The sequence below is a fragment of the Rhinatrema bivittatum genome, chromosome 7 (genome assembly GCF_901001135.1).
Source record: "Rhinatrema bivittatum chromosome 7, aRhiBiv1.1, whole genome shotgun sequence".
Classification (NCBI taxonomy): domain Eukaryota; kingdom Metazoa; phylum Chordata; class Amphibia; order Gymnophiona; family Rhinatrematidae; genus Rhinatrema; species Rhinatrema bivittatum.
The window spans coordinates 233898423-233920373 of NC_042621.1; the positions used below are offsets into that span (position 1 = coordinate 233898423).

General features: G+C 44.2%; 1 protein-coding gene across 2 annotated transcripts in view; it reads left to right on the forward strand.

The window, feature by feature from the left end:
- The window catches only part of CFAP46 (cilia and flagella associated protein 46), an 831934-nt gene that overhangs the window by 27410 nt on the left and 782573 nt on the right, over positions 1 to 21951 (forward strand). For both annotated transcript variants that reach the window (XM_029609979.1, XM_029609980.1), the window contains exons 3-4: positions 9923 to 10041; positions 10567 to 10698. In XM_029609979.1, the coding sequence (XP_029465839.1) occupies positions 9923 to 10041; positions 10567 to 10698 (251 nt within the window). The remainder of the gene's footprint in view (positions 1 to 9922; positions 10042 to 10566; positions 10699 to 21951) is intronic.

Consider the following 21951-nt stretch of genomic DNA (forward strand, 5'->3'; position numbering starts at 1 on the left):
AATCTACAGCATGTGAAATTTTTCTAGATACTATGAAAGCTATGGGTTGGTCACAATTTGTAACCAACTCCACTCATAAAGCAGGACACATCCTTGACCCAATTTTCACCAATCACAAAAACTGTCATCAAATCTTCTCAGAACATATTGCCCTGGTCTGATCACCAGCTAATAAAAGCCGAAGTAACGCTCCTCACCACATAACAAACAACCCCACATAATAATCAATCTTTCACATACAGAAAAAAGGTAGAACCAGAAATACTCAAAGAAACAATAAAAAAAAAATTAAATAACTTGAGTTCGAGTACGATAATACTGCCTCATCTTTTGACTCCTGGGATAAAATCATCAATGAAATAGTGGATACCATATGTACACTCCAGAAAAAAACATTCCAAAATGAAGGCAACACAACTAAACAAAAGAAACCCTGGTATAGCAAGGAGCTAAAACACCCTATACTGAGAAAATCTGAAAAGCAATGGCGGAAATGCCAATCTACAACATCTCTAGAAAAATAAAAATCTCTATTTACAAAATACCGTGAAAAAATCAATAAAGCAAAACAAGAATACTACGCAAAACAGATTCATGGTGTAATATTTAATTCCAAATTGCTCTTCGAAACACTTAAAAACCTAATAAAGGACCCATCCTCCTCCTTGTCGAATAACTACGACTATTCAAAAAACTCATGCAGCGAATATGCTAACTCACTTTTAAAGAAAACAAGTACTCTAAAATCACAATTATCCACCTGCTTACCAATTAAAGAGACTGAAGAAAAATTTGGTGAAGTGAAATGAAACTCATTTGACCCAGTATCTATATTTGAAATAAACCAAATCACAAAAACAAAGCCTGCTGTTGTGCTGGAGGTGGACCCTTGGCCTGGGGCAGGATTGGTATGGCCCTCCGGTCAGACCCGGAGAGCGCCTGCCACCAGGAGGCGGAGCACAGGAGGAGACAGAGGCTAGCTGGAGCTTCACCAATAGCAACCCAGGGTTCCCTCAGGTTGAGCCCTTGGTTAACCGGGCCGCCTGGTCTTAGGTGGGCCTCGCAGGGTTTCCTAGAGAGTTCAGAGGAGTGCCCACCACGAACAGGGGTGCACGGTCGATGTTCAGACAGGAGTGTCCAGAGGTCACAGGAGGCCAGAAGAGAGTGTTCGAGTGGGATAGCGAGGATCAGGGCCAGAGTATCAGTCCAGAATGGTCAGCCGAATCAGGAGTCAGCACCTGTAGTCAATCCAGGAGTAGTCAGGTCAGGCAGAGGTCAAGTTCCAGGCAGCGATCAAGAGTAGTCAGGTCAGGCAGAGGTCAAGTTCCAGACAGCAATCAAGAGTAGTCAGGTCAGGCAGAGGTCAGGTCCGGGCAGCAATCAGGAGTAGTCAGAAGCAAGCAATGGTCAGTGCCGAGAGATCAGTCTGAAGGGTACTACCAGGGATGAAGAGACGAAGGAACAGGAGACACTGGAACAGAAGACGCTGGAGATGCTGGAACAGGAGACGCTGGAACAAGAGATGCTGGAACAAGAGACGCTGGAAGGCAAACTAGAGACACCGGAGTATAAGACCCGTTTGCCAAGGCAATGAAGTGGTGTCAGACCACTTCCTTTAATGCAGCCATCAATTAGGGCGCGCCGTGGAGCTGGGATCCGCCCCTGGCCATTTAAGAGGCCGGGTGGTTCGCGTGCGCGCCTAGGGTCGGGGCCGACGCCATGGAGTATGCCGAGTCCCGCCATGAGGCCTTGTCAGAAGCCTGAGAGTGGGGGAGCCGGGGATGCCACGAACTGGCTGCGGCTGCGGAGAGGGATAGCCCGGAGCTCTTGGGCGGACGGGAAAGGTGAGCAGGCCCGGCACGGAGCGGACGCGGCCAGGAAGCGCAACATCTGCTACCCACTCACTAGACCCCATTCCTGAAAACAGTAAACAGTGTAATAACCCCGATATTCAAAAATATAATAAACCACTCGCTAGCTGAGGGATCAGTCCCTGATAAGGCAAAACAAACAGTGATTAAACCAGTTCCAAAAATAAAAATGGAAGAATCGATGATTGGAACAATTACCAATCAATATCCAACCTGCCCTTCATCACTAAAGTCCTAGAAAAAGCAATGTTATCACAATTAGAGAACTACCTAGAAGACAACAATATACCATACCCAAACCAACTTGGATTCAGAAAAAATCGCTCAACAGAAACCCTACTCATTTCCTTTGCCGACTCTGTCCTACAAAGGTTTGACAACAATGAATCATTTATACTAGTACTAATTGATCTAACAGCAGCATTTGATACAGTTGACCATTCCTTGCTATGCCACCAGCTAAGAGAAATTAGAATAGACGGAAATGTTAACAAATGGTTCTCTTCCTTTCTAAAAGATAGGACATTCCAAGTCAAGCTGGGAAATCATATTTCTAACACCTTCCTAATAGACACAGGTGTCCCCCATGGTTCAGCACTTTCAGCCATACTATTCAACATCTATTTGCACTTGTATGAGTATTACTACCAAATCTAGGAATCAGCTTCTTCCTATATGCAGACATAACATAGGGACTTGATACCAGCTGTTCGTGCAATACATACACATACTTGCCCTCTCCCCCTGAACAAAATGCACAGAACAACAATGTGGCTTTAAATAACGGCCGCAGTTTATTAAAACATAACCCGAGCCAGCCAATTATACAAAATTCCAAAGTTAATTCCCCCCAAACCTCCACCGCCCCCATGCCCCTCCTCGCTTACCACCACGTCCCAATGGTAAGCCGACTTTAGGCACCCCCCCCCATCACTCACCCCGCCACGGCACCAGCGAGGGTAAGCAGGCGGCCTGAGCACGGCCCCCCCGTTGCTCTTTAGGCCTTCCCGTGTAGCAGCTCCAAACTACACGAGCATTTCCCCCCCCATCACTCACCCCGCCATGGCACCAGCGAGGGTAATCATGCGGCCTGAGCATCGGCCCCCCCCCTTGCTCTTTAGGCCTTCCCGTGTAGCAGCCCCAAACTACACGAGCATTTCCCCCCCCCCCTCCAATGTCCTTTACAATTCCAAATAATACATTAAACATATGGCTCGGGTTTTTCCGCCTCCACTGCGACATATATAATACAAACACTCATAATATGATGAACAGCAATATAAAATTTTGGGAGGGAGGGAGGGAAGCAAAAACCTGCCCTCTGCTTGCTGTTGAATTCCCAACTGCCGTTCTAAGCTCTGCTCCAGCCTATTGTTTAACTACTGACCAATAGCATAACAGCATTCAAATTGCTGATGCTGCTATCGGTTACCGAACTCCCCTTTTTCCCCCACCCCCACCTGCCTTTGCTAATCCTATCCCTTACTCACAGCTGCTCAAGCCCATGTTAACTGCGTCGGGCCGGGACAAGCCCGGACCGTCTTCTCTAACATAGGGACTTGATACCAGCTGTTCGTGCAATACATACACATACTTGCCCTCTCCCCCTGAACAAAATGCACAGAACAACAATGTGGCTTTAAATAACGGCCGCAGTTTATTAAAACATAACCCGAGCCAGCCAATTATACAAAATTCCAAAGTTAATTCCCCCCAAACCTCCACCGCCCCCATGCCCCTCCTCGCTTACCACCACGTCCCAATGGTAAGCCGACTTTAGGCACCCCCCCCCATCACTCACCCCGCCACGGCACCAGCGAGGGTAAGCAGGCGGCCTGAGCACGGCCCCCCCGTTGCTCTTTAGGCCTTCCCGTGTAGCAGCTCCAAACTACACGAGCATTTCCCCCCCCATCACTCACCCCGCCATGGCACCAGCGAGGGTAATCATGCGGCCTGAGCATCGGCCCCCCCCTTGCTCTTTAGGCCTTCCCGTGTAGCAGCCCCAAACTACACGAGCATTTCCCCCCCCCCCTCCAATGTCCTTTACAATTCCAAATAATACATTAAACATATGGCTCGGGTTTTTCCGCCACAAACAAAGGCAAAATATTTGCCTTTGTTCCCCCACTGCGGCCAATTAACCTAAAAGCTGCTGCTTGAAAACTTTCTCCAAAGCATTATTAAATAAATCAATGCCCACTTCAGAAAGATGCACCCCATCTCCCAAGAAAAAACCACCTAAAGTTACCCATGACTCTGTGTGTCAAACCCAAAAAAAAAAAAAAAACCACCGTGTTGAACCACCCATTTACCAACTTGCCTATTCCATTCATTTGCCAACACCTTTTCGCCATAAAGGCTCCGGGTAGTGTTTAATACGAACAATAATATTAGACCCGCCAATTTTAGTATTGTGCATGTCATTCAGGATAGTAGCCAAATCTTTGCGTATGATCGCTACTAATTCGCGACATGTGAATATACCAAAATCATTACCCCCCAGATAAATGATAACAATCACCGGGATTCCCCATCTTAGCATTTTATTCTGGAGAAATGTAAGCAGATTCCCCCAATGCATTCCCCTGTTGCCAAACCAGCGAACAATCCATTCTTTATGATTCAGATGCTGGTGTTCGCCATAAGGCCTCTTCCCCGCTCTTCGCAGAGCACGATGCAAAAGAATGGCCCACGACCAAGCACATTCACTGATCCACGCCACCCTTTTTATTTCTGCAAAACAAATTTTTTCAATTATTTTCATGCAGAACATCGTATTCCCATATTCCAAGAAAAGCTATTTCCTTACATAACTACGATAAACCTCCGACTTCCATTTTCCCAGCGCTTGAATACTCTGGGCCGACCACCCCAATTCCGCGGCTGGAATTGCTGCGCCGCTCCTAACTGAATGTGCCGAATATTGCCCCGCTTCCCACCCCAAACCAACAACCGCACAGAATAAACTGAACCACCGCTCTTTCATCTTCTCCCCCATTGCTAAGTATGAGCTCCATATAGCTGGAGCCAGGGATTGTCTGATCAAATTCCACGTTTCTTCGTGCCAAGATGCCAAAGGTGTTCTGGTATGCTCTCACCCAACCAACTAGCATGAGGAGCTTCGGCCCGAAAGACATCCCACTTAAAACGCGAAAGAGCATCAGCAATCATATACAAATTCCCCGGTACATGTCGTGCCCTTATGGTTACATGCAATTTTAAACATAACAGCATCAGTACTCTCAACAAAGCAGAAACTCTCAGACACTTTGCTGTTTGCTTATGGACTACTTGGACCACGCATATATTGTCACACCACCAAACTACTTTCTTGTTAGACAGCTCCTTGCCCCATATAGTTAAAGCAACGATGATAGGAAAAAGCTCCAAGAAAGTTATAGTCAATACCAAACCATCTGAAACCCATAGCTCTGGCCACTGCATTGCACACCACTTGCCCCTAAAATACACACCGAACCCAGTTGCACCTGCTGCAGCTGAATACAATGTCAAGTCTAGGTTAGAATTTTCATTCTCCTGCATCAAACAACTGCCAATTCTTGCGTAATCCGAATAAAATCGCGACCAGCACGAATTCCTGATGTTCTGGCAAACAACCTGCGAATGAATGCTCCACCCATCGGTGAATGAATAATAACCGAAAAGCTGATTCAATATCAGCTTTGGCTAACAAGGACCTCCAGGACCTGCCTTACGGACCAAGTCCATGGCCTCATCGAATGATGCATACTTGATTGAGCCCACCTGTTTAGGGATGAAATCATGAACTGAAGATCTCTCAGGGTATGACAAATTAAAAATTAACCTAAATTTTCCCCGCGGTTTTTTTTTTTTAATTACTGCTAATGGTGATAAGTGCATACGCTCAAAAGGTTTACAAGGAAATGGCCCGGCTACACTTCCACACTGAAATTCCACCTGTATTATTTCTCGTGCGACCTCAGCCATCCGAGAAACGGATTTAGAATTCTTAGCCCTCCCCCCTACCCCGGGACCTTCATAACAGATATGGCAGTCGCATCTAAACCCTCAGACAACATAGCAACAGCATCTCTGTTGGAATACGATTTCAAACCTTCAACTAAAGCTGCAATAAACTATGGGAGAGTCAGCCTTGCTTTACCCTGGAGATTCACTTAGCGCTTTTGATAACATTAGCACCTTGACCTTGCTAACATTTGACAGCCGAAAAGCGCCCCACCCCCCCGCAAGTGGCACATGCGTACCTGGAGTTACATTCGGGGAACAGGCAAGTGAGCTTATTAAAACTCCAACAGATGTCAGACTCGCTTCCCTTACTTTTCGTACCAGACTCGCGTTTCCGAACAGTTCCGAGACCACAAAAGGAAGGATGCTTACCAATACTGGAGGATAAAGTACCAGAACTATCACTAAAGCCAGCACTCCCTGTCCCACTTTACTAAATTGGTTCCGTTGCTGGTCATCAGAGTTAACCATAAATGAATGTCCTGAGAACCCCATGACCTAAATTTGTTCCCAGCCATTGTATCCCAGAACTTTTCTGCATAATTGGGCGATGCCCAACCCTCATAATCCTTAAAGGCTCCTAGAATACTATCAGCGTAGGACAGAAGTGCTCCGTACTGAGTAGGAGCAAAATGACTAACAACACTTGCTAAGCGCAAAAAACCCCTGTACCCAATTGACTATATTCTTAGACATTTTTGAGCCTGCACTACCTTTCTTATTCTTCCTTGTAGACTTCTAGATGTTTTCCTCCCCCTTTTCTTCCCTCTACAATTAAAATATTAACAGAATTTTTGTTTTGTTTTTTGTTTAATCCTTGTAACTAACCGGGTAGGCACCTCCTCCCAAAGCTCCATTAAAGAAGCTAAAGCCGGAGGACCCATATCATACCAAGGCCCTACAGATAAAGCCATATGCTGACCTGGCCCCTTGACCCTAGTACTCGAGGAAAACGAAGAAGAGCTGAAACTACTACTAGAATGAGCCCTCTTTCTCCTCTTATTATCTTTCTTACTCTCCTGAGCACTATCTTTTGAAGTCTTACCTTGCTCAGCTCCCAAACACTGCTGCCGTGTGTTCCCGATGCCATGCCACTCCTGTCGTCCGCAACATTCCTCTTCATTCCTTCCCGATCTCCCTGAGCAGTAAAGGCTTGCGCTCCCGTATCCAACTCCCTCCAGGCCTCACGACTGGAAGGTCCAGGCACCTCATCATCGGCTTCATCTGCAAAACAACCTGTATCCGCAACAATCCCCCCCTCCCCCGCCACCAAATCCCCCTTTAGCGCTCCTAAATGTAAAGGGATCTTTTGTAAAGGGGCCCTGCTTTGCTTGCCTACAAGGGGCCACCCTTTTATTCCAGCATCCTGAGGATAAATCTGATTGCCTAAAGATGCTCCTAATTCTGAGGGCTAACCTCCTATACCTTCTGCACCACTCCCGTCACCCACCGCACCTGCTGAAAATTAACAAATCCTGCTTTAGCCATGTGACCTAAAATATTTGCAATAAAGGCACCTGTATCCTCGGCACTGGCACCGACGGGGCAACTGGCTGACTGGGAAGTCTGCTATCATATTCATTACCCCCTGCTGGGAACTTGCTCTGGGAAGAATCTATTAAATCGCTCTTTACTCTACTGCTTGCCTGTTCTAGCAGCTCTTGTAAAACACTGCCCTTAAAAGAATATCCCGTATAACAGGAGACATAGCAGGCAGTCGCCAGCTAGAGAAATGGGGTTCCACTGCCACTAGAGCAGGCACGTTCCTGCTGTTTCCCAGCCTTTAACGGATTCACATGGAAATGTAAATCACTCTGTAACCCGAAACCAATAGGTTGTTTCCCAGTGACCTCAACGCTGACTGCCTCCTTCACAAAATGTTGTACGAGCCTAACTGAGGTGAAAAAACAAAGTACAAGGTTGTGGAAACCGTAAGCAGTAGGAACACAGACACAAGGTTGTGCCATAAGGGCTGAGGCTTTGCCTGGGGGAGAGGAGGAAACCGGGGGGGGGGGGGGGGTAGGGAAACAGCAGGTTCTGGGCCGCTTTCAACTGAATCCGAGGGGGGCGGGACAGCAGGGCATGAGGGAATGGGGGGGGGGGACGTCAGTTAGTGAAGACGAAGCCACTTACCAAATGAGGCCTGCAGATCTGTAGAGACCGTCACCTGCCAACCCCTGACGACCTCGCTGAGGAAACGGGATGAAATTCTACCCGCTGTGGCCACCTCCGGTTTGTTTTTGGCTCTCTTCAGTTTGCTAAATAACTAAAAGGCCGTGAAACCGCACAAATGACAGTTGGAAATTCCCCAGCGCAGCAAAGCAAAAACCTGCCCTCTGCTTGCTGTTGAATTCCCAACTGCCGTTCTAAGCTCTGCTCCAGCCTATTGTTTAACTACTGACCAATAGCATAACAGCATTCAAATTGCTGATGCTGCTATCGGTTACCGAACTCCCCTTTTTCCCCCACCCCCACCTGCCTTTGCTAATCCTATCCCTTACTCACAGCTGCTCAAGCCCATGTTAACTGCGTCGGGCCGGGACAAGCCCGGACCGTCTTCTCATATACAATTCTACATACCTTTTGAAAAAGCATTTGAAAAAACTGTGTCGTCTCTGTCAACATACATGAAGGCTATATAACAAAAACTTTCTCAATTTAAACTAGCTCTAAACCCCCCAAAAAACTGAAATTGTGTGGTTAAGGAGGGATAACATGATAACCAAACCGCCAACCCTAGACCTAGGAAATATTAACATTACACCCTAAGATCAATTACGAGACCTAGGAATTCAGATCGATAAGAACTTCACCATGAAAAAGCATATAAGTAAATTAATCAAAACAGGTTACGACAAGCTGAGAATATTACACTACTATGCTGAAACCACTGCTAACAATGCAAGAATTCTGTATTGTCTTACAAACACTAATATTCTCAAACTGCTACAACTCCCTATTCCTAGACCTTTCCTCAGGTCTTCTAAAACCACTACAGTTATTTCAAAATGCCTCTGCAAGGCTCTTACCAAGGACAAGGAAATGTGAACATATCACCCCCTCACTGATAGCACTGCACTGGCTTCCCGTACAATCCAGAATTCATTATAAAGTATTATCTCTAATTTTCAGTATCATCAACAATATTAACCCATGTTTATATGGAGTGACACTTCAACTTTACACACCACAGACAGCCCTAAGATCACAAAACAAAGGACTTCTAATGGTGCCTTCTACCTGGAACACACACCTAAAGCAAATAAGAGACCAAATGTTTTCCATAGCGGGCCCCAAATTGTGGAACTCTCTGCCAGAGTCATTAAGGCAGATAACAGAAAGAAAGAGTTTCAAGCAAAAACTGAAACCGTGGCTCTTTAGAAAAGCATATGATTTAACGTTAAATACCAATATACTGATAATTTCAGCATCAGTACCAGAGATAACGTTAGTGAAAAGAGCAATAAGTAATGAATGATGTAAAGTGTAATGTTAGTAGAATTAGAATCTGTATTTACTGTTAAGTTGACCTAAAAATATACAAACTATACTATTGTGATGCCCTTGAATATATATAAATATGAACTAAAACATTTACTTATAAATATGAACTAGAACATGTACTTATTGTGGTGCTAACCTAGAATGTGAATGGTAACACACAGTATGTGATTTTAGACCATGAATACGAATGATGATATTGTAAACCATTGTGATCTTCTTTTGGAACGCCGGTATAAAAAATGCCTAAATAAATAAATATTCCTTAATAAAGAAATTTTAGAATCACAATAGATTCAATTTATGCCCAATTCATAACTAAAAAAACCCATTATTTCAGCCTTTTAATTAAGAAAAAATAACTCTTGAAAATCTTATGCACCAGTGTTAGATGGCTAAAGGAATGAGGCTTTGAATATTTGACCTAGCATTCTTCCCTTTTTTCTATTTTCTGCCATGCTATACACCTACAGAATTGTATGGTTGTGAAAGAATGTGTTCATGCCTCACATATGCTTATAAAATTCATTTCATATTTTAAGACACCCAAGCCCTGCAGAATGCTTATGATATAATGAAAACAGGAAGCAGAATTTCATTGGATATGTTTGAAAGCTTCAGCTCAAATCTGTACATCATATGCGCAGAGCAGGCTCTTCAGGTGAGTGATGTGCTCCTTTATAACCTTTTAGAAAAATATACTTGTAATTTAAACATATGCTGAATGTAAAGATTAGTTTAAAAGAACTGGAAGTGTTCCAATGAAGCTGTTACATAAGATAATATAGAAGGTTTAAGAGCAGGACTTGTGTTTTGCTATGTAACTACGTAACATCTGGATAGGAGATCCCAAATATAGCCTTATAATTGAATTATCTTGTAGCTATGGGTGAGTAGATGATGCAATATAACTGTGGGTTTATTTCTTCTATATCAATATTAAAATAAAGCTACATTTGAAGCAGTAATACATTAACCTTATTTTAGGGAAGATGTCTGTAAATAGAGTCAATAAAAATACATGCAGCTCAGAAAAAGCAGGAGGAACTACATTTTTCATTGACTTCTGCGGTGAATGAGCTTTTTATTGGTCATTTCAGGAAAATTGTTATTAATTTTGACCAGAAACCTAGCTCCTGTAAGCAATGAAATATATATTAGCACTAATCTTTATGTTTTCTTTTAGTTGGGGAATATAGCAATGAGCAAGGACTGCGTCGAGATGTATTTTAAAGGAAAACCTATTTCAAATCAATTTATAGGAAGAGCTTACTTATGTCAAAGCCAGTTTTACATTCCTCAATCTGTTGATGATGTGGTAAGAATCTAAAGAACTGTTGCATGTCAATACCTTTAGCTTGTACGAATTCATAGTTTAATGATGAAGGACCCTGTATAGCAACAGTTTCTAGGAGTGATCCATAGCTTGATTCATGAGGGTGCCATGGGATCTGATTAGCTAGGGTTTTTGTTTTGTTTTTTTACATCTAGTGCCATTGTTATATTAGTGCTTACACATAATTCATTTATTGCAAGTACTGTAAGTTAAACTTCCTTGCACTTGCATTCATAGTAACAAGAAGGAATCTGAGCAATTTAAATGGGCCATTTTTATATGCCATCCCATTCTATGTTTCTTTGTTTCCATGCACCTGGATCCTCAGGTGTACACTGATTATGCTGCTTCTTTATTTGATTAGTGAACTGCATTTTCTTCTGTTCTACCGCGTGTTTCCTGATACTGACATCACTGTTTGCAAGGGAGTATTGTGGTGAAGTACAGCCTAGAGCTCTGCATAGTCACTTAAAAACCACTTCCAAACAAGCAGGAAAGGCAGCAAAAGGAGACTGCAGTCTGTTGGAAGTGCTGGAAGCTAATCTGAATTCTCAGCAAATTGAAATTGATTCTGTGGGTTCTCCTTTTGCAGTTTTACAGATAAAGTAGGAGAAATGGATACTTTTCAAACCCATATGGATAAGCATAAATTTTCTTTGTAAAAAAATGTGATTCATAAAATTAATAAACTAAGGCCAGGATTCATGAAACTAACACATGCAATAGGGGTATGTTGTATGGTAATATCCTATTTATCACAAAGGACCTCATTTTCAAAGGAGTTTACCGCGCGCGATAAATTCGCGATAACGGCTGTTATCGCGATTGCAAATTCGTCAGGGGGCGGAGCATATGCAAAGCTATCGTGTGCGGCGAAACAGCCGCAGTGTTAACGCGGCTAATAGCTACAACCCTGAACCTCGCGTTACGGAGCAGCTAAAGGGTTATCGTGGTGTGAGAGAGAGAGAGAGAGAGAGAGAGAGAGAGAGAGAGAGAGAGAGAGAGAGAGAGAGAGAGAGAGAGAGAGAGAGAGAGAGAGAGAGAGAGAGAGAGAGAGAGAGACTTACAATAATGCCTGTGCCATAGACAGGTATTTGAGTCCCTGTGGGAGGGCCACCTACTAACTCGGGGTGGGGATTAGGTATGAGCGTCGGGGGTTGGGGGCCACTTTCGCATTCCACATGAGACCTACGGACAGAACAGTGGTCTCTAGTGCAGATTTGTTGGCCGTCGGAGTGAGGACGCTCACTCCAAGAAGAGATTTGGGCAACGTTCTCTCCACCTAGCTTGTTGTTGCCCATGTAGAGTGTCCATCAAGCTAGGTGGAGAGAACCTTGCCCAAATCTCATCTTGGAGTGAGTTTCCTCACTCCGAAGGCCATCAAATCTTCACAAGAGACCACTGTTCTGTTCGTAGGTGTCACGTAGCATGTCAAAGTGGCCCCTAACCCCCTACACACTTACCTAATCCCCACCTCGAGTTACTACGTGGGCCTACCCTAGGGATACAAATACCTGCCTATGGGCCATGCTATTATGGCCAGTCTCTCTCTCTCTCTTTCTCTCTCTCTCTCTCTCTCTCTCTCCCCCCCCCCCACAGGTAATTAGTGCAAATTGTGATAAATCCTATATTAGCATAAAACACACCCCTTTTGCTATCGCATGCGGTACTTACCGCATTTTGATAAATCCAGGCCTTAGTTTGCTAGATATGTTCCCTTATTTTGGCTGAGCTCAGTGTTCCTGAATGGTTGGCTGTTGATAATAATGTTCAAGTATAATCAGTTTTATCCACAGTTTGCCTTTTCCAGAGAATACTGGCGGGCTGATGTCGGGGTGGGACTATATAGCTGTAACGTCAGCTTTTGCTCTGTCTCCATCTGCTGGCAGAGGTGCATAACCCACTCATTGGGAATGACCTGCCCTTACTAGAGGAAAGGAAATTATCAGGTAAGCAGCAATTTCTCCTTTTACAATGTGTTCTGTTGCCAAAACTAGGGATTGTTCCTATTCTGTAGTTGCTCCTAACTTTTGGAATTCGCTGCTAGAAGAACTACGACTGTGGTACAAAATCATTTGTCAGCCTTAAAAACAGTGCTTTTCAAACAGGCATACTTATCTATTTAAATGTAATTAATTAATTAACTTTTCAGTTTTGTGGTTTATTATGGCAAATAATTTTTATCTGTTGTGTTTTGTTATTTTATGTGTGCTAAGATTTACATCTCATAGTGCTAAAGATCATTTTTATTGTGTGCGTTTTTGTTCATTGTTTTTTAAAATAAATTACCTATTTTGATATCTAACTTCCTAGTATTGTTGTTAATATAATCAATATCTGTAATTTACTGACTGGAAATGTGAACATAAGAAGGGCTATGCTGGTTCATACCAAGGCCCATTAAGCCCAGTGTTCTGTCTCCAACAGTGGCCAGTTCATGTCACAAGTACCCAGCAGATCCATAATAGTTGATCTATTTCTTGTATTACACTCCTAAGGATATGTGCTGGCTTACCTAAGTCTGCCTGGCTAATAACTCTTTATTAACTTTTTCTTCAGGAACTTGTCCAACCCTCTTTTGATTCCACTATGTCAGTTGCCTTGATCACATCCTCTGATAACAGATTCCATAGCTTGATTATGTGCTGAGTGAAAAAATTATTTCTGTGACTTGTCTTTAAATCTTCCAATTGCTAGTTTAAGGAGTGTCCCCTAGTCCTATTATTGTTTTAAAAAGTAAATAACTGTTCTCTCTTTACTCGTTCCCTCTCACTTATGACTTTATAAATCTCAATCATATCCCCTTTTCAGTGGTCTCTTTTCCAGTCTAAAGACCTCTAATCTGTTTATTCTTTATCCATAAAAGAGCTTTTCTATCTCTTTTTATCAGTTTTGCCATTCTTCTCTGTACCTTTTGAATGTCTGCTATGTCTTTTTTGAGATGGGGGCGACCAGAACTGCACACAGTACTCAAGGTGTTGTCGCACCAGGGATCTATACAAAGGCATTATGATATTCTCAGTTATGTTCTCTATTCTTTTCCAAATGATTCCTAACATTCAGGCCGATACAGTAAAAGTTGCCGGAGGGCGGTGCGCGCACAGGCCACTCTCTCAAAGAAGGGCCTGCGGTAAAAAAAAAGGCGCTAGGGACAATAGCGCGTCCCTAGTGCCTCTTTTTTGACAGGAGCGGCGGCTGTCAGCGGATTTGACAGCCGACACTCAATTTTGCCGGCGTCAGTTCTCATACCCACTGACAGCCAAGGGTTCAGAAACCGGATGCTGGCAAAATTGAGCATCCGGTTTTCAACCCGCTGATTTAAAAAAAATTTTTTAAATTATTTTTTACTTTTGGGACCTCCGACTTAATGTCGCCATGATATTAAGTCGGAGGGTGTACAGAAAAACAGTTTTTACTGCTTTTTTGTACACTTTCCCGGTGCCGGCAGAAATTAACGCCTAATTAAGGCGCTAATTTCTGAAAGTAAAATGTGCAGCTTCTCCAAAATAAGCAGCCGTAACCTCTTTAGCTTTTCCTCATAAGGGAATCATTCAATCCCCTTTTGTTGTGAACCTGCCCGCGAGGAGCGCGGGCAGGTCACCTACCTTGCCGCAGCCAGTCGGGCCGCTGGCGCTGCTTCCTTCGTGGCGGGTGTGCCGCCGTCGCCGAGCTCCTTCCCGGCTGCCTCCAGCCCTGCGCGGCAGGGTTGGGCCGCCAGGGGCTCTCCCTCGTGGCCGGGACAGCCTCTGCCGCTCCTGTTCCTCCCGACGTGGCTAGGACCGTCCTTGGGGTCCTCGGACGGCAGGGAGCCATCCTCACCGATGCCGGGGTCTTCAGCCAGCAGGGAAGCCATCCCTGCCGGTGCCTGCTGCTGCCCGGGTCCTCGCCCGGCAGGGAAGCCGTCCCTGCCGGTGCCTGCAGCCCTCCTTCTCTCCCTGCTTGATTTCTTCGCGGCTGGAAGCCGCTCCTGCAGCCTGCCTTCCTCCAGCTTCTTGGCAGGGCTGCTCCCGCTGCCTGCCTGCTTCTTGGGCCTTCCACGTGGCTGGGAAGACGCCACCAACGATCCTGCTTCTCTCCTCCAGCTCTTCTTAGGCGCGGGCGCGCGCCTCTCTTCTCCTTTTCAAGGGCCAGCCAGGTGTGGCCCTCTCCTAGCTCCTCCCCGGACGTTGGCCTCTCCAGCCCTACAAAAGGGTCCAGCGTTCAGTCCAGCGTGGCCTTCGCAAGGAGTTAGACACTCCTGGGATTCTTCTGTCCTTCGCTCCAGGAGTCGTCCCTGTTCCAGCACTTCTTCAAGGTCCTGTGTTTCCTGTTCTTCATTGGAGCTCCATGTCTCGTCCAGATGTCCGTGATCCAATTCCTGTTGTCTATGTTCCAGTCCAGATGTCTCCCTGATGTCCATGATCCAGTCCTGAGGTCTGTCTCCTGATCCTGTAATCTGTGTTCCAGTCCAGATGTTTGCTCTCCTGATGTCCGTGGTCCTGTTATCCTGAACCCCTGGTTCCTCGTTGCCACCCTTCCTGACGTGCCATGTCGTGGTCCGCGACCAGCCCCATGGGCGGGCTGTGTAGGGCGCTTCGTGGTGCAATGCCTCCTCCACTTCTGGAGCACAAGCCTCCGGGAGACTTCCGCTTCTGTCCTTATCCCTGGTCTTCGGAGTCCCTTGTGCTTGCTCCGTCCGTGCCAAAGACTCTGCCAGAACCTGTGCTGTCCCAGCATGGTCCGCGACCAGCCACTGGCGGCTGTGTAGGGCGCGCCTCAGTGCAGGCCTCTACAGCTTCTGAGACATGTTCCTTTCATTACTCCACATCTCGTCTAGAGGCTACTTCGACTCCAGCGTGGTCCGCGACCAGTCCCGCGGGTGGATTGTGTAGGGCGCGCTGCATCGCAGTCTTAACCCAGTACTTTGCTTGACTCTCCTGAATGCCTTTAACCTAGCTTGAGTCTTCTGAATACCTTGAATCTTGCCTGAGTCTTCTGAATACCTAGTACCTTGTTCCTGAGTCTCGTCTGTGCATCCAGGTACCTTGTCCCTGAGTCTTCGTCTGTATCTCCATGTTCCGGTCTTCGCTGCCCTGGTCTCCATCCGGCCTGCCGCTTCTTGCCGTACCCTGCGGCAGGTCTGAAAGGGCTTGGAACGGTTGGAGGACTGTTCATAAGACCACCATTGCGTTACTGGTCTTCCCGAAGCGTGCAGGTCCGGAGGAGGGTCAGTATCTCCAGTCATCTGTCTTCAGTCCAGCCTCGCTCCTGTCCAGCCCATGCTGGGGCATGCCTCGCCTGTCACGGCACCTCTTCGGACTGCCTCTGGGGTCGAGCCGTGGTCCAAGAACACACAAACCCCTGGAAAGTGGAACCGCTCTCCTAGCGCTTCCTAACACCTTTGTTATTTTGGTCGCCCTTCTCTGTAACTTTTCTAATTCAGCTATATCTTTTTTGAGATGTGGTGACCAGAACTGAACATAATACTCAAGGTGCAGTTGCACCATGGAGCGATACAGAGGCATTATGATATTCTCTGTTTTTATTCTCCATTCCTTTCTTAATAATTCCTAGCATTCTATTTTCGCCTCTCCTCCCCTTTGGTACTAGCCTCCCAGTTCCCACCCCTTCCCTTCCCTTCCCCCCCCAACCCTTCAGCTTACAAGTTTATTTATTTAAGCCTCAAGTTCATTCATAAACGCCTTGTCTGGGTCCTCTTGACTCCCCTTTTATTTATCCCCTTGTACAGGTCCTTGGTGAGACCTCACCTGGAGTATTGTGTTCAGTTCTGGAGACCGTATCTCCGAAGAGACAGAGACAAGATGGAGGCGGTCCAGAGAAGGGTGACCAAAAAGGTGGAAGGTCTTCATCAAATGACTTATGAGGAGAGATTGAAGAATCTAAATATGTACACCCTGGAGGAAAGGAGGAGCAGAGGTGATATGATACAGACTTTCAGATACTTGAAAGGTTTTAATGATCCAATGACAACGACAAACCTTTTCCATAGGAAAAAAATCAGCAGAACCAGGGGTCACGATTTGAAGCTCCAGGGAGGAAGATTCAGAACCAATGTCAGGAAGTATTTCTTCACGGAGAGGGTGGTGGATGCCTGGAATGCCCTTCCGAAGGAAGTGGTGAAGACCAGAACTGTGAAGGACTTCAAAGGGGCGTGGGATAAACACTGTGGATCCATAAAATCAAGAGGCCGTCAAAGAGTGGGTGGCTCGCCAGAATGACGGCTACTGCCTGGAGATAATACCCTTATTCAATAAACATACACATGGTTACTGTGACTCCAACATCACTCTAAGCTACAACAGCAAGAGGAAATGTGGAAAAAAGGATTCGCACTCACAAAGTGGGGAGTAGCTGGCTTGTTACGGCGGTTACTACCCCAAACCAAATAAGCCTGATACTTCACTTTCAATACATATCCAGCATAGCTCTCTGCTTCAACGGCAGGGGAGAAGAAAAACTGATACTTCACGCATATCCAGCATAGCTCTCTGCTTCAACGGCAGGGGAGAAGAAAAAAGGATTCGCACTCACAAAGCGGGGAGTAGCTGGCTTGTTACGGCGGTTACTACCCCAAACCAAATAAGCCTGATACTTCACTTTCAATGCATATCCTGCTTCAACCGCAGGGGAGAAGAAAAACTAATACTTCACGCATATCCAGCATAGCTCTATACTTCAACGGCAGGGGAGAAGAAAAACTGATACTACACGCATATCCAGCATAGCTCCCTGCTTCAACGGCAGGGGAGAAGAAAAACAACCAATAAGGGCTGAATAACACAGTCTGGGTAAAACAAATAAACATGGGTGTAGCTTGCTTATTGCGGCGGTTACTACCCCTACTACCCCTAACTAATCAAGCTTGATATTTCACTTGGTTGCAGCTCCATCACTGCTCTCTACATTAATGGTGGGGGTGGAAGGGAAATAGAACCAAAGAGCTAAGAGAAACAGATAAGTATGAGAAAAAAATGTGAAGCTTGCTGGGCAGACTGGATGGGCCGTTTGGTCTTCTTCTGCCGTCATTTCTATGTTTCTATGTTTCTATGTTTCTTCCTACCTTGTTCCTTTATCTCCCTGTTAGATGTAACTTTTATTTCTCTTTCCTAATTTATGTTTTTCCCCATTCCTTGTAAACCAATGTGATATGCAAATGAATGTTGGTATATAAAAGTTTTAAATAAATAAATACTTTCTTGGCTGCCGCCACACACTGAGCAGAGGTTTTCAACATATTTTTCACGATGATGCCTTGATCCTTTTCCTGAGTATTGACTCCCAAAGTGAATGTTGCATTGTGTAGCTATAATTTGAGTTATTCTTTGCTACATGCTCACTTTGCACTTGTTCACATTAAATATCATCTGTCAGTCTTGCAAGATCTTCTTGCAATTTCTCACAACCCTCTTGTAATTTAACAACTTTGAATAATTTTGTTTCATCAGCAAATTTGATTGCCTCACTCATTGTTCCTATTTCTAGGTCATTTATGAATATGTTAAAAAGCAGCAGTCCTATACAGATCTCTGGGGCATTGCATTATTCACCTTTCTCCATTGATAAAATTGACCATTTAGCCCTACTCTCTGTTTTCTCTCTTTTAACCAGTTCTCAAGCCACAAAGAACATTGCCTCCTACCCCATGACTTTTTAATTTTCTTAGGAATTTCTCATGAGATATTTTGTCAAATGCTTTCTGAATATTCAGATACACTAAATCATCTTGCTCACCTTTATCCACATGTTTATTCTCGCCTTCAAAAAAATGTAGAAAATTGATGAGGCAAGACTTCCATTGGCTAAATCCATATTGACTTAATTTAATGGAACAATGTCTATCTATATGTTCAGTGATTTTATTCTTTAGAATAATTTCAACCATTTTTCCCGGCACTGATATCATGCTCACTGGTCTGTAGTTTCCCGGATCATCCCTGGAACCCTTATTAAAAACCAGTGTTACATTGGCCATCCTCCAATTTTCAGGTAGTGTAGCTGATTTTAATGATAGTTTAAAGATTACTAACAGTAGGTCTGCATTTTCATTTTTCAGTACTTTCAACACTCTGAAATGAATACCATCTGGTTCAGGTGATTTGCTCCTCATTAGTTTTGTCAAATTTCTCTAGTACATCTTCCAGGTTCACTGAGATTTGTTTCAGTTCCTCTTAATCATCACCTTTAAATATCACTTCTAGCATAGATATTTATTTATTTATGTGTTTTTCTATACCGATGTTCATCGGACATATCACACCGGTTTACATTGGAGACAGAGGAGTCTGTTATAGTGGCCTTCTTGTTTTACAATGGAGCATTTATCTTTCTTAGTAAAACTAAAAGAAAGAATTAATTTAATCTCTCCACTATGGCCTTGTCCTCCTTTAGCACCCCTTTTACCCCTCAATCATCTAACTTGCCAATGCTTATGCTGTTTCCTGTTTTCTTCATTCTGATCCCTTTTCCATTTTTTGAAAGATTTTCTTTTGGCTAGAATATCCTCTCTCACTTCACTTTTTAACCATGTGTTAGGGTTGTGGACCTAGCTTGGCTGGAGAATCCCCATGGGAACAGTCCAGGACTCCAGGGACAGGCTAGACTAGGGGATCCTAGTCCAGGGTAGCATTCTCTGAAATGCTCCCTGTTCCACGCGCAGGTCACCAGAGGCAGGCAGAGCTCCGGAGTCTCAATGCGTGGATGAGACGATGGTGCAAGGAAGAGGGATTCAGTTTTGTTAGGAACTGGGGAACCTTTTGGGGAAGGGGGAGTCTCTTCCGAAGGGATGGGCTCCACCTTAACCAGGGTGGAACCAGACTGCTGGCGCTAACCTTTAAAAAGGAGATAGAGCAGCTTTTAAACTAGAACAAAGGGGAAAGCCGACAGTCGCTCAGCAGCGCATGGTTCGGAGGGAGGTATCTTTAAAGGATACTAATGATGCATTAGAATTAGGGCATACCGACAGTGAGGTTCCAATAATTAGAAAAGTAGTCCAAGTGCCTGTAACTAAAAACTCACCTGAGCTAAAAAATTCTAACTTATCCCTATCAATTAAAAAGCAGAATGAAAATACAAACAAAAAACAAACTTTGAAATGTTTGTATGCTAATGCCAGAAGTCTAAGAAGTAAGATGGGAGAATTAGAATGTATAGCAGTAAATGATGACATAGACTTAATTGGCATCTCAGAGACATGGTGGAGAGGATAACCAATGGGACAGTGCTATACCGGGGTACAAATTATATCGCAATGACAGAGAGGAGCACTCAGGAGGAGGTGTGGCGCTTTATGTCCGGGATGGCATAGAGTCCAACAGGATAAACATCCTGCATGAGACTAAATACAAAATTGAATCTTTATGGGTAGAAATCCCTTGTGTGTCGGGGAAGACTACAGTGATAGGGGTATACTACCGTCCACCTGGTCAAGATGGTGAGATGGACAGTGAAATGCTAAGAGAAATTAGGGAAGCTAACCAAATTGGTAGTGCGGTAATAATGGGAGACTTCAATTACCCCAATATAGACTGGGTAAATGTATCATCGGGTCACGCTAGAGATATAACGTTCCTGGATGGAATAAATGATAGCTTTATGGAGCAATTGGTTCAGGAACCGACAAGAGAGGGAGCAATTTTAGATCTAATTCTCAGTGGAGCACAGGACTTGGTGAGAGAGGTAACGGTGGTGGGGCCGCTTGGCAATAGTGATCATAATATGATCAAATGTGATTTAATGACTGGAAAAGGAACAGGTGCAAATCCAAGGCTCTCGTGCTAAACTTTCAAAAGGGAAACTTTGATAAAATGAGAAAAATTGTTAGAAAAAAACTGAAAGGAGCAGCTACAAAAGTAAAAAATGTCCAAGAGGCGTGGTCATTGTTAAAAAATACCATTCTAGAAGCACAGTCCAGATGTATTCCACAAATTAAGAAAGGTGGAAAGAAGGCAAAACGATTACCGGCATGGTCAAAAGGGGAGGTGAAAGAAGCTATTTTAGCCAAAAGATCTTCATTCAAAAATTGGAAGAAGGATCCAACAGAAGAAAATAGGATAAAGCATAAACATTGGCAAGTTAAATGTAAGACATTGATAAGACAGGCTAAAAGAGAATTTGAAAAGAAGTTGGCTGTAGAGGCAAAAACTCACAGTAAAAACTTTTTTAAATATATCCGAAGCAGAAAGCCTGTGAGAGAGTCAGTTGGACCATTGGATGATCGAGGGGTCAAAGGGGCACTTAGAGAAGATAAGGCCATCGCGGAAAAATTAAATGATTTCTTTGCTTCGGTGTTTACTGAAGAGGATGTTGGGAGGTATCCGTAATGGAGAAGGTTTTCGTGGGTAATGATTCAGATGGACTGAATCAAATCACGGTGAACCTAGAGGATGTGGTGGGCCTGATTGACAAACTGAAGAGTAGTAAATCACCTGGACCGGATGGTATACACCCCAGAGTTCTGAAGGAACTAAAAAATGAAATTTCAGACCTATTAGTAAAATTTTGTAACTTATCATTAAAATCATCCATTATACCTGAAGACTGGAGGATAGCAAATGTAACCCCAATATTTAAAAAGGGCTCCAGGGGTGATCCGGGAAACTACAGACCGGTTAGCCTGACTTCAGTGCCAGGAAAAATAGTGGAAAGTGTTCTAAACATCAAAATCACAGAACATATAGAAAGACATGGTTTAATAGAACAAAGTCAGCATGGCTTTACCTAGGGCAAGTCTTGCTTCACAAATCTGCTTCACTTTTTTGAAGGAGTTAATAAACATGTGGATAAAGGTGAACCGGTAGATATAGTATACTTGGATTTTCAGAAGGCGTTTGACAAAGTTCCTCATGAGAGGCTTCTAGGAAAAGTAAAAAGTCATGGGATAGGTGGTGATGTCCTTTCGTGGATTGCAAACTGGCTAAAAGACAGGAAACAGAGAGTAGGATTAAATGGGCAATTTTCTCAGTGGAAGGGAGTGGACAGTGGAGTGCCTCAGGGATCTGTATTGGGACCCTTACTGTTCAATATATTTATAAATGATCTGGAAAGAAATACGACGAGTGAGATAATCAAATTTGCAGATGACACAAAATTGTTCAGAGTAGTTAAATCACAAGCAGATTGTGATAAATTGCAGGAAGACCTTGTGAGACTGGAAAATTGGGCATCCAAATGGCAGATGAAATTTAATGTGGATAAGTGCAAGGTGATGCATATAGGGAAAAATAACCCATGCTATAA